General features: G+C 45.6%; 1 protein-coding gene across 6 annotated transcripts in view; it reads right to left on the bottom strand.

The window, feature by feature from the left end:
* The window catches only part of MARK1 (microtubule affinity regulating kinase 1), a 180,425-nt gene extending 174,307 nt beyond the window's left edge, over positions 1–6,118 (bottom strand). For 3 of the 6 annotated variants that reach the window (XM_056568381.1, XM_056568378.1, XM_056568383.1), the window contains exon 1: positions 5,386–6,114. In XM_056568381.1, the coding sequence (XP_056424356.1) occupies positions 5,386–5,436 (51 nt within the window). In that variant the 5' untranslated portion in view covers positions 5,437–6,114. Of the gene's footprint in view, positions 1–5,385 lie in introns of all 6 variants that reach the window. The other 3 variants (XM_056568384.1, XM_056568382.1, XM_056568377.1) reach the window with 3 other exon arrangements.
* Positions 6,119–12,499: the final 6,381 nt, after the last annotated feature.

The following is a 12,499-nucleotide window of genomic DNA, read 5'->3' as shown; positions in this document are numbered from 1 at the left end:
TTGTGGTATTAGGACTCCTTTTTATTCGGAGCCATAAAAGATCTCCCATAATGGCGCATTAGGCCACTTCTGTAACTTTGTAGGCCTCAGATTATATGGAATACACAATTGATGGCAACTGTACAGCTACTGGATGCGTCTAGGGTTGACTCTCTCCGTACATACTGCACCCCACAGAACCTATACGATCAGTATCAGCATGTTTTGTAGCTGGAAAACACCAATCCATTAGGACACATCAGAATGAGATGTCTTATAGGTATGACTAAAACCAGGGGTATTCCAGGATTTGTTTTATATTAATATGCTACAGGGGCTTTAAAGTTAGTGTAGTCCATAATATAGTGTCTGTACCTGTGTGTGACTGTTTTCTCACAATTCTGTGATTTTCACCCCAATTTAAATTTTTAACAGTATACAAAATGACTGTTGTCTCAGATTTTTCCCAGGTTGCAATGCGGCCGAGACCTGACATCACTAGTCAGCTGATGACAGGGAGCCTGTCTGCTTCAATGGGTGGAGCGATCGCTTGGTGGGAGAGAAATCAATCTGCAACTAATGCAACAGCTGTAGGCACCCTGATTGAAAACCACAGGTCTTTTGAATGGATGCAGCTCATTTATGTTTCAATGGGAGGGGTGGCTGATGTGTGCGAGGGAGGAAAATGGAATTATGGGATTTGTAGTAAAAAAAAAAAAAGAAAGGTCAAACAGGAAATACCAGTTCACAATAAGCTAGCCACAGTGTTATGGTAATCTCACAACATAGCCATTTACCCCAAGACAAGCGCAGATCCTTCCTAAGCATGTCCATTACTGCCTGCCAGGTACGTACTAAAATCACCTTATGGTGGATAACCCCTTTAAGGAAACTGATAAGTACGACCTGTTCGACATTGGGTCCCTGCTCAAGGACTTGTACCATTGCACCCTCCAATATACTGACAGAAATCTGCAGAATCACACAGATCCTTACAGTCTTTATCAGAGAATAAGAACAACTAATAATGTGCTCAAAAGGTGTGCCTAAAACTTAACTTTTGTCTGAGACACCCCCGCGATCTCCCTGCAGCATCCGCATTCTAGGCGGGTGCTGAATCTCCAGTTTCGGAAACCTCCGGGTTTCCGGGACTGGGGACATGACGTCACGCCACGCCCCGCCCCCTCCCATAGACATGAATGGAGGGGGCATGGCGTGACGTCACGTCCCCAGTCCCGGAGGTTTCCGAAACTGGAGATTCAGCACCCGCAAAGAATTGTCTTAGCAGCGGGCCCCCCGCAATCGGGCATTTTATCCCCTATCCTTTGGATAGGGGATAAAATGTTTTTGCCCGGAACACCCCTTTAAAAGTTACCAATCATAGTACCTGTGTAACCAACACCATTAAAATCATAATTTTCTACAAGGTGGTCATCACCAATGGTTACAATTTTAATGGCACAGGCACTATGATTGGTAACGTTTAAAAGCACTATTAAAAGTTACGTTTTCGGCACACCTTTGAGCACGTTATTAGTTGTTCTTATTTCTCGATCTCTTATGCTAATGTGTCATATTTGTAAAGATGTGGTTTCACGCAGAACCACTATCTTTTCTGCGCTAATATTCAAGTCTTTATCAGAGGAAGCCTCAACAGGTTACTCCACTGAGGCGTCTGGAGACTTAAAAAAAAATATTAAAATACATTGGATCACTGCAAAAATCCTAAATATAGCTGGTATGATGATCTATAGAAATGTCAGGATGGACACAGAACACCAGCTGAAAACCCACAGAGCCTCACTGGCGTTACGACCATAAAACACAACCCCAAAAAAGCCTGTACTGCTAGGACGCAACAGTAAAGAGTGTAATTTGAGGATTCTTGTCAAATCCCCATCGACACCAAATCCCATAATTATCACGTTGAGCCACGAAAATACTCCTCATGTCACCCCTCCCGTATGATGGTTGACATGAAAAGCACAAGAACGAGACTAAAGCGCCTTGCAGGTACTTGATGGGCGAAGTGAATTCAGGAATTTGAGAGATAAGCGGACTGTAGGAGGCCAATGGAGTGATGTAATTTCCTCATGATGTCCGAACAAAGGGGGGGGGGGGGGGGGACTATCCTGAAATCAGTGAAAGGCCCTTTACATGTCTACTGCTTCGTATTTCAACTTCTGTCACACAAATACATGCTGCCGGCGGCCTTTTTGTTCTTTATATTAAAGGTACATGATGCAATTCTATGGGCTGCAAATGGTGTATGACCTGATGCAATACTGTACGGTGCATATGTCTGCGCCATGGCTCGACCACCGTCATCACCACAAGCCCTGCATACACAGCAACAAAGGATCCTGCGGAGGAAATGTGCGAAATTCTCCCAACAATCCACACAGCAGAGAATTATAGGATTATATGAGCAACAATCTGCACGTAGATTTTCTCCGGTACCTATAACAGATGGGTGTGTGCACCAAACTGCGTTTTTTCCTTATTCTGTGAAAAAAAAATATATATCTAGACAATGTCTTCAAGGGTTAATTAAGAGGATTCGTACAGCCTGTAATGGCTCATAATAAAGCAGGAGACTGTCACCTTGGAGGGGGTTCTTAACTATCTCATCCATTTACCTCCGCTATTCGGGTTAGTAAGGCGTCACTATGGATGACAAGACTTCAATCACGTTTCTCGGGGGAATTGGCATTAGGTAAATCACAGACCCTTAAGTACTGGTACGGTTAACCCTTTCAAGCGGCAGAAAGCTACAAGATGAGGGTACATTTCCCACTCACAGTGGGTGCAGATGAAAATGAATGGCTTGATCTTTGCTGTCACTTCACACCACCCTAATACTGACAATAAGAATGGGTTAATAGGAGCATATGGAGCGGAAATAAGCTCCAAGACAGGTGGGAATGGAGGATGGCATGTGCATTCTGGAATTAAGGGAGCCGGCCATAAACACAAGGGCATTGCGCCTCAGTTGGATAGGAGTTTATCAATTTTTGCCTTTAAAACAAGCACTTACAATGTTGTTCCTCTCAGAGCAATTTTATATGACTTTCCTTCAGAACAAGCACCGCCCCAGCCATTGCACCCTTCCCAGCGGCCGCCCCGGCCAGTGCACCCTTCCCAGCGGCCGCCCCGGCCAGTGCACCCTTCCCAGCGGCGGCCCCGGCCAGTGCACCCTTCCCAGCGGCGGCCCCGGCCAGTGCACCCTTCCCAGCGGCCGCCCCGGCCAGTGCACCCTTCCCAGCGGCCGCCCCGGCCAGTGCACCCTTCCCAGCGGCCGCCCCGGCCAGTGCACGCTTCCCAGCGGCCGCCCCGGCCAGTGCACCCTTCCCAGCGGCCGCCCCGGCCAGTGCACCCTTCCCAGCAGCCGCCCCGGCCAGTGCACCCTTCCCAGCGGCCGCCCCGGCCAGTGCACCCTTCCCAGCGGCCGCCCCGGCCAGTGCACGCTTCCCAGCGGCCGCCCCGGCCAGTGCACGCTTCCCAGCGGCCGCCCCGGCCAGTGTACGCTTCCCAGCCAGTGTACGCTCCGGCAAGTGTTCCCTTCACAGCTATCGGTGCATCAAGTGAACCTGTTCAGGGATCGTTCCGACAAGTGTACCCTTTACAGTGACCATTCTGACGAGTCTACCCTTCACAGCAACCGTTCCGGAAAGTGTTCCCTTAAGAAGGATTTTTACAATGAATGTTTCCATTAGAAAGGCCTTTCGGATAAAGTGTTTCCTTCACAAATGTTCCGACTTTTCTGCCAGAGCAAGTGCATATAGAGAGAGATATATATATATATATATATATATATATATATATATATATATATATACACACACACACACACACACACACACACACACACCTTTTTCCACCATTGGTTCCCTTCAGAACAACTTTTCCCATAAGTCTTCCCTACAGAATGACTGGCAAGTATTCCAATAAACGTCTCTCAATCGCTGCCATATTTCCTCCTCTCAGGTTCACTCACACCTTCCCTTCAGAAAGAGACTTCCCAACCTCCCTTCAGGGCCAGAGCCCCCATACACGCTCCGATAGTGTCATATAAATCAAGAAATAAAACCCAAAAAATAAATAAATACTTTAAAAACCAATGAACAACTCCCATGAAAAATGTTTTCATACTCCATTCCACAAAGTTGCCTTATTTACGCTTCCCGGAGGTTGGAAAAGTTCTACCTTATAGCTACCGATAGATCCAACGCGCAACCTCAGATCCAACGCGCAACCTCAAGTACAAATAAATCACCACAAATTTGATACCGGCGCAAATTTCATGGCTTTTGCTGAAATTAAATATCTGTGTGCATACATACATATATGTGTGTGTATATACATACATACACACACACACCAGTGTTTCCCAACCAGGGTGCCTCCAGCTGTGGCCAAACTACAACTCCCAGTGTGTGTTTCCCAACCAGGGTGTCTCCAGCTGTGGCCAAACTACAACTCCCAGTGTGTGTGTGTGTTTCCCAACCAGGGTGCCTCCAGCTGTGGCCAAACTACAACTCCCAGTGTGTGTTTCCCAACCAGGGTGCCTCCAGCTGTGGCCAAACTACAACTCCCAGTGTGTGTTTCCCAACCAGGGTGCCTCCAGCTGTGGCCAAATTACAACTCCCAGTGTGTGTTTCCCAACCAGGGTGCCTCCAGCTGTGGCCAAACTACAACTCCTAGCATGCCCGGACAGCCGAAGGCTGTCCGGGCATGCTGGGAGTTGTAGTTTTGCCACAGCTGGTGGCACCCTGGTTGGGAAACACTGGTGTGTATATATATATATATATATAGGCCAGAGCCCATGTGGTAGCTTTAGTTTCTATATATATATAGAAACTAAAGCTACCACATGGGCTCTGGCATATATATATATATATATATATATATATATATACACACACACACACACACCAGTGTTTCCCAACCAGGTTGCCACCAGCTGTGGCCAAACTACAACTCCCAGCATGGGTGAAGACTGTACGGGCATGCTGGGAGTTGTAGTTTGGCCACAGCTGGAGGCACCCTGGTTGGGGAACACACACACTATATATATATATATATAGAAACTAAAGCTACCACATGGGCTCTGGCACGGCAAGGGTTAATCTGGACGGAAACCATATTGTTATATTACGGCCCTGACTGAGGCAGCGACACCGGAAGATTCTATTGACTCTGGGACAGAGGGGGTTAATGGCCTCCCCCTCCTACACGTCGCCCTGTTTATAGGCCCCCTCTGATTTCCGTGTCATTATACAGTCCCCCCCCCCCTCCCATCCATTTAATACTAAAGAATTCCCTAGATGGCCTACCTCATCCCCCCCCCCCCGCGCCGCCCCCTCCCCGCCATTCAGAGTGGACTCGCCCGCAGGGTTTACTCACATTCTCTGTGTCCCGCTCGTTTACTGTCGGCAATGGCGTCCTGGCTGACATCTTGAGAGTAGCGCAGCGCTCGGTGTCCCCTCCTCCTCCGCCGCCGCCAGGCCCCGGGGCTGCCGCTATCTCTTGTTTCCCCCCCTCCCCTCACGTTATCACGAGGCTAGATAGAAAATGTCAGTGGAGGCGGCAGACGGCGGGCTCCGCCACAATCACAGCATCCCTGACAGAACGGGGCGTCCCCACCCCTCGCCTCAGGCCGGGGTGTCCTCATTCCCTGCAGGTGACATCCAGGGCTGGGAGGAGGAAGCAGCTGAGCTCCGGCTGTTGCATCACTTGTTCCACCCAATGTATGGGAAAGAGGGGGGGGGATAGGAAAAATAAGACAAATCCAAGTGCAATCCAATGCGGATCAATCCCGGTGCGAGAAATGAGGAGGATAATCCAATATGGAGGTGTATTCGGGGTGAGGCAGCCCCTGCTCGGGCTGATAGAGTACAGAGGAGATTTCCCTCACACATCTAAAGCAAATCAGCCCTGCAGATGGATCTCCTCCTCCTCCAGGACAGCAAATCCCAGCAGAGGCTGTAGTCCCATCCTCCTCCTCCTCACCCTCCTCCCATGTCCAGGAAGAGAACAACTACTTCCAGAGGGATCATCATCCTCCTAGGGTTGGGGGTTGTAGTATTCGAGACGTCCACGATGTTGGAAAACGGCGGCGGATTCGATGCGTTAGGTCTCGAAACGATTATAAATCGCTAATTTCTAGTTTATTTTTAGGCACGATTGTAACTTATCTTCTAAACAATCATAAATTATATAGATATATAGATATATATATATATATATAAATATAATTTTTAACAACTACAAAGGAGTTGTAGTTTTGCAACATCTGGAGGGCCACTGTCTGGAGCCACTGGGCTGTTGATCCTCCTCCTAGGGTTGGGGGTTGTAGTATTCGGGATGTCCACCATGTTGGAAAACGGCGGCAGATTGGATGCGTTAGGTCTCCCCGGGGAAACGATAATAAACCACTAATTTTGAATTTATCTTTAGGCACCTTTGTAACTTATCTTCTAAAAACCATAGTATATTGTTGTTTTATTTATTTTTTTAACAATTGCAAAACTACAACTCCCAGCATGTGCGGACAGCCAACTCCTGGAGGGCCACTGTTTGGAGACCACTAGGCTGTTCATCATCCTCCTCCTCATCATCCTCCTAGGGTTGGGGGTTGTAGTATTCGAGACGTCCACGATGTTGGAAAACGGCGGCGGATTCGATGCTTTGGGTCTCTAAACGAATATAAACCGATCATTTCCGATTTAATTTTAGGCACGTTTGTAACTTATGTTCTAAAAACAATGATATATTAATATAATTTTTTTTTTAACAATTGCAAAACTACAGTTTTGCAACATCTGGAAGGCCACTGTTTGGAGACCACTGGGCTGTTGATCTACCTCCTAGGGTTGGGGGTTGTAGTATTCGAGACGTCCACAATGTTGGAAAACGGCGGCGGATTCGATGCGTTAGGTCTCGAAACGATTATAAACCACTAATTTTCCATTTATTTTTAGGCACGATTGTAACTTATCTTCTAAAAACAATAGAACAATTGCAAAACTACAACTCCCAGCATGCTCGGACAGCCGTTGGTTGTTCATCCTCCTCCTTGGGTTGGGGGTTGTAGTATTCGGGACATCCACGATGTTGGAAAACAGCGGCAGATTCGATGCGTTGGGTCTTGAAACGATTATAAACCACTAATTTCCCATTTATTTTTAGGCACGATTGTAACTTATCTTCTAAAAACAATAGAACAATTGCAAAACTACAACTCCCAGCATGCTCGGACAGCCGTTGGCTGTCCGAGCATGCTGGAAGTTGTAGTTTTGCAACGTCTGGAGGGCCACAGTTTGGAGACCACTGGGCTGTTTATCCTCCTAGGGTTGGGGGTTGTAGTATTTGTGATGTCCATGATGTTGGAAAACAGCGGTGGATTCGATGCGTTAGCTCTCGAAACGATTATAAACCACTAATTTCCCATTTATTTTTAGGCAAGATTGTAACTTTATCTTCTAAAAACAATATATATAAATAATTTTTTTAAAGTTTTATTGAACAATTGCAAAACTACAACTCCCAGCATGCTCAGACAGCTGTTCTCTGTCCCAGTAGTTTTGCAACGACTGGAGGGTCACTGTTTGGAGACCACTGGGCTGTTCATCCTCCTCCTAGGGTTGGGGGTTGTAGTGTTTGTGACGTCAACCATATTGGGAAAATGGCGGTGAATTTGATGCGTTAGGTCTCAAAACTATTATAAACCGCTAATTTACCATTTATTTTTAGGCAGATTTGTAAGTTATCGTCTAAAAACAATATATATAAATAATTTTAAAAAAAATTTTGGGAACAATTGCAAAACTACAACTCCCAGCATGCTCTGACAGCCGTTGGTTGTTCATCCTCCTCCTTGGGTTGGGGGTTGTAGTATTCGGGACATCCACGATGTTGGAAAACGGCGGCAGATTCGATGCGTTAGGTCTCCAAACGATTATAAACCACTAATTTCCCATTTATTTTTTGGCACGTTTGTAACTTAAATTCTAAAAGCCATAAATTCTAAAAGCTCGGACAGCGCATGCTGGGAATTGTAGTATTCGGGACATCCACGATGTTGGAAAACGGCGGCGGATTGGATGCGTTAGGTCTCCCTGGGGAAACGATAATAAACCACTAATTTCCCATTTATTTTTAGGCACCTTTGTAACTTATCTTCTAAAAACCATAATATATTATTATTTTATTTATTTTTTAACAATTGCAAAACTACAACTCCCAGCATGTGCGGACAGCCAACTCCTGGAGGGCCACTGTTTGGAGACCACTAGGCTGTTCATCATCCTCCTTGGGTTGTAGCATTCGAGATATGTGTATTTATCTATTTAAAAAACATTTTTTTTTTTTTTTTTGAGCAATTGCAAAACTACAACTCCCAGCATGCTCAGACAGCTGTTGGCTGTCTGAGCATGCTGGGAGTTGTATTTTTTCCAAGCTGTTCATCACCCTTCTAGGGTTGGGGGTTGTAGTATTCGGGATGTCCACAATGTTGGTAAACGGTGGCGGATTCAATGCGTTAGGTTTTCCCGGGGAAACGATAATAAACCACAAATTTCCAATTTATTTTTAGACACGTATGTTCTAAAAACCATAATATATTATTATTATTATTATTTTATATATTTTTTAGCAATTGCAAAACTACAACTCCCAGAATGCTGGGAGTTGTAGTTTTGCAACTTCTGGAGGGCATCTGTTTGGAGACCACTGGGCTGTTCATCCTCCTCCTATGGTTGGGGGTTGTAGTATTTGGGACGTCCACGATGTTGGTAAACGGTGGAAGATTGGATGCATTAGGTCTCCCCGGGGAAGTGATTATTAACCACATGTTTGTAACTTATCGTCTGAAAACCATACTTTTTTTCTTTTTTTTAACAATTGAAAAACTACAACTCCCAGCATGCTCGGAGTTGTAGTTTTGCAACGTCTGGAGGGCCACAGTTTGGAGACCACTGGGCTGTTCATCATCCTCCTAGGGTTGGGGTTTGTAGTATTCAGGATGTCCACCATGTTGGAATACAGCGTTGGATTCAAAGCATTAGATCTCCCCAGGTAACGATGATTAACTGCTAATTCCCAATTGATTTTTCCAATAGATTTTTGGAACGTTTGTAACTTATCCTGTAAAAACCATAATTTAAACATATTATTATTTTTTAACACTTGCAAAACTACAACTCCCAGTATGTGCGGACAGTCATCTTCTGGAGGGCAACTCTTTGGAGACCACTAGGCTGTTCATCCTCCTCCTAGGATTGTAGTATTCGGGATATCCACGATGTTGGGGAAAAGGCATAGGATTCTCCAGGAAACGATCATTAACCACTTATTCCCAATTTATTTTTCCTATTGATTTTAGGCGCGTTTGTAACTTATCTTCTAAAAACCATAATTGGTTTTTTTTAACACTTGCAAAACCACAACTCCCAGCATGCGCATCAGTGCATGCTGGAAGTTGTAATTTTGAAACATCTAGAGGGCCACTGTTTGGAGACCACTGGGCTGTTCTTTATCCTCCTAGGATTAGAGTTGTATTCGGGATGTCCATGATGTTTGGAAACAGTGTCGGATTTGATGCGTTTGATTTCTCATCCTAGAAAACTAATTAAAAAAACGTATCCTCGGTCCACATGATAGGGGATAAGTTGTAGATCGCTGGGGCACCCCGCGATCTCCTGTACAGAGCCCCAGCTCTCCACGGGAGCGAAACGTCACACCCTCTCACCCGAAGCTGCCACTACCCCTCCATATGGGAGAGCCAAAGATAGCCGAACAGCTCTCCCATAAAGATATATAGAGGGGGCATGGTGACCCCTGCTTCGGGGGGGGGGGGGGGAGATGCGCCGCTGCCGGGGAGAGCCAGTGCTCTGTACCCTGCGGATAGGGGATATGTTTTTCAGAATTTTCTAGGATGAGACTTCTCCTTTAAGTCCACTGGGCTGTTCATCATCCTCCTAGGGTTGTAGCATTTGGAATGTCCATGATGTTGGAAAATAGCATCAGATTCGATGTGGTAGGTCTACCTGGGAAACGATTATTAACTGCTTATTCCCAAATTATTTTGCCAATTGATTTTTGACACGTTTGTAACTTATCTTCCAACATTTTTTGCAAAACTTCAACTCCCAGCTTGGAGACCAGAGGGCTGTTCCTCATCCTCCTTGGATTAGCGAAGGGGCATTAGGATTCGGGATGTCCATGATCTTAGGAAAACGGCACCAGACTCAATGCTTAGGTTTCCCCAGGGGAACGACTATTAAACGCTTTCCCCGCTTTATTTTTTCTATACATTTTTTTTTGTATTTGTAAATTCTCATCTTCAAAAAACCATAATTTTTGATTCACTTTTAGCCCCTTCCCGGTCATTGATTTTTGTCATGTTTGTAACTCCTCATCTTCTAAAAAAAATAAATAAATATGTGGTCACCAAAACTGGGGCCCTCTAGATGCTGCAAAACTACAACTCCCAGCATGCACGGACAGTCGGTTGAGTTGTTGTATTCAGGATGTCCACAATGTCGGAAAACGGCGTCGGATTCAATGTATTAGGTCTCCCTGAGGGAACGATTATTAACCACTTATTCCCAACTGACTTTTCTAATTGATTACGTTTTGTAATTTCTCATCTCATAAAAACCATAACTTCCACTTCTAAGCAGCTTTTCTGTAAAAATGACACACCTCTTTATTCTGTAGGTTGATCTAATTCCGGCCAATTTATTTAGCTTTTGTTTTATTTAACTACAAATTTTCACACGTGTTCAAGATATCACAAGTTCAATTAAAGGGGTATTTAAGATTCAGATTTTTTTTAAATAAGACTATCGCACCAAAATATATAACTTACTAATCTAGTGTTATCACAAATACTACTGCCTTAAAGGAGTACTCTGCTCTAAACAGCTTATCCCCTATCCAAAGCATAGGGGATAAGATGTTCGATCGCGGGGGTCCTGCCGATGGAGATCTCCGCTTCAGCACCCCTGTCTTCGGTGTACGGAGTGAACTCCTCTCTGTGCCCGATGACTGGCGATGCCAATTGCCAGGTCCCCTCCCATAGACATGAATGGAGGGGTGTGGCATGACATCACGAACGGGGAAAGCCGTAAGCTTCCGTGTTCCGGACACCGCCGCTGTCGGGGGACCCCAGTGGCTGGACCGCCACGATCTAACCTCTTATCCCCTATCTTTTGGATAGGGGATAAAGTGTTTAGAGCGGAGTACCCCTTTAAGTGTGCTTTGACAGGAAGTTGAGTAGTTCTTTCATTTTCAATGGGGTATTTTCTCCAGCTCGTCCCTGTCACCCAAAACAATGCATAATCATCTGCTGTCTCAGAAGTGGCTGGATGTGGTCTGATGTCACTACTTCCAGCCAACATCACCATCTCCCTTTCTCATATATATATATATATATATATATATATATATATATATATCTTCATTGGGACATGTAGGGGAAAAATGTGTGTTTACATTGAGGAAATTTATCAAAACCTGTGTAGAGGAAGAGTGGTGCTGTTGCCTATAGCAACCAATCAGATCGCTTCTTTCATTTTTATCTTCTTTCATCTACACAGGTTGTGATAAATCTCCCTTAGGCTGGGTTCACACCACGTTTTGTTAAATACGGTTCCCGTATACGGCTGGGAGGAGGAGGGCGGGGCTTAATTGCAGCGCCCGCACTAAGCCGTATTCGGGAACCGTATTTAATGTATGTCTATGAGCCGACCGGAGTGAACCGCAGCCTCCGGTCGGCTTCGTTTTCTGCCATATGCGGTTTCCCTACCGCAGGCAAAAAGGTGGTCGACCGCGTTTTTGCCTACGGTCGTGAAACCGCATACGGCCGAAAACAAAGCCGACCGGAGGCTGCGGTTCACTCCGGTCGGCTCATAGACATACATTAAATACGGTTCCCGAATACGGCTTAGTGCGGGCGCTGCAATTAAGCCCCGCCCCCCTCCTCCCAGCCGTATACGGGAACCGTATTTAACAAAGCGTGGTGTGAACCCAGCCTTATATAACTGTATCTACAAAGCCTCTAAGTAACACCACTACAATATTTTTGCATGCTTTCTTGCCACTTGGTTTTGGTTGCTATTTAGCTGTAAAAAGTAGTAAAATTGCAGAAAAGTTGCAAGCAGGATGCCGTTGCATGTGGCTTATATCAATACCAAAAATCCAAGTGGTTTTGATTTTTTTGCAACAGTCATGTCACACTGACATCAGGCTAGAACCCACATTATGAATGCACTGACAATCATTAGGGGTACTTTGTTGCTAGACACCTTCACCTCCAAAGGATAGGTGATAAGATGTGTGATCGCGGGGGTCCCTCTTCTTGGACCCCCACGATCTCTGCACAGCAGCCGGCGTTCTGAACAAAAGCCGGGTTCCGGTGGCAGTGGTCGCGACGCCATCCCCCCTCCGTTCATGTCTATGAGAGGGGGCGTGACGCCTGCCACACCCTCTCCCATAGACTTTAATGGTTAGGGCG

The sequence above is a fragment of the Hyla sarda genome, chromosome 3 (genome assembly GCF_029499605.1).
Source record: "Hyla sarda isolate aHylSar1 chromosome 3, aHylSar1.hap1, whole genome shotgun sequence".
Lineage (NCBI taxonomy): Eukaryota > Metazoa > Chordata > Amphibia > Anura > Hylidae > Hyla > Hyla sarda.
Note: the sequence above shows the minus strand (reverse complement) of the source record. Positions and strands in the feature narration are given on the sequence as shown.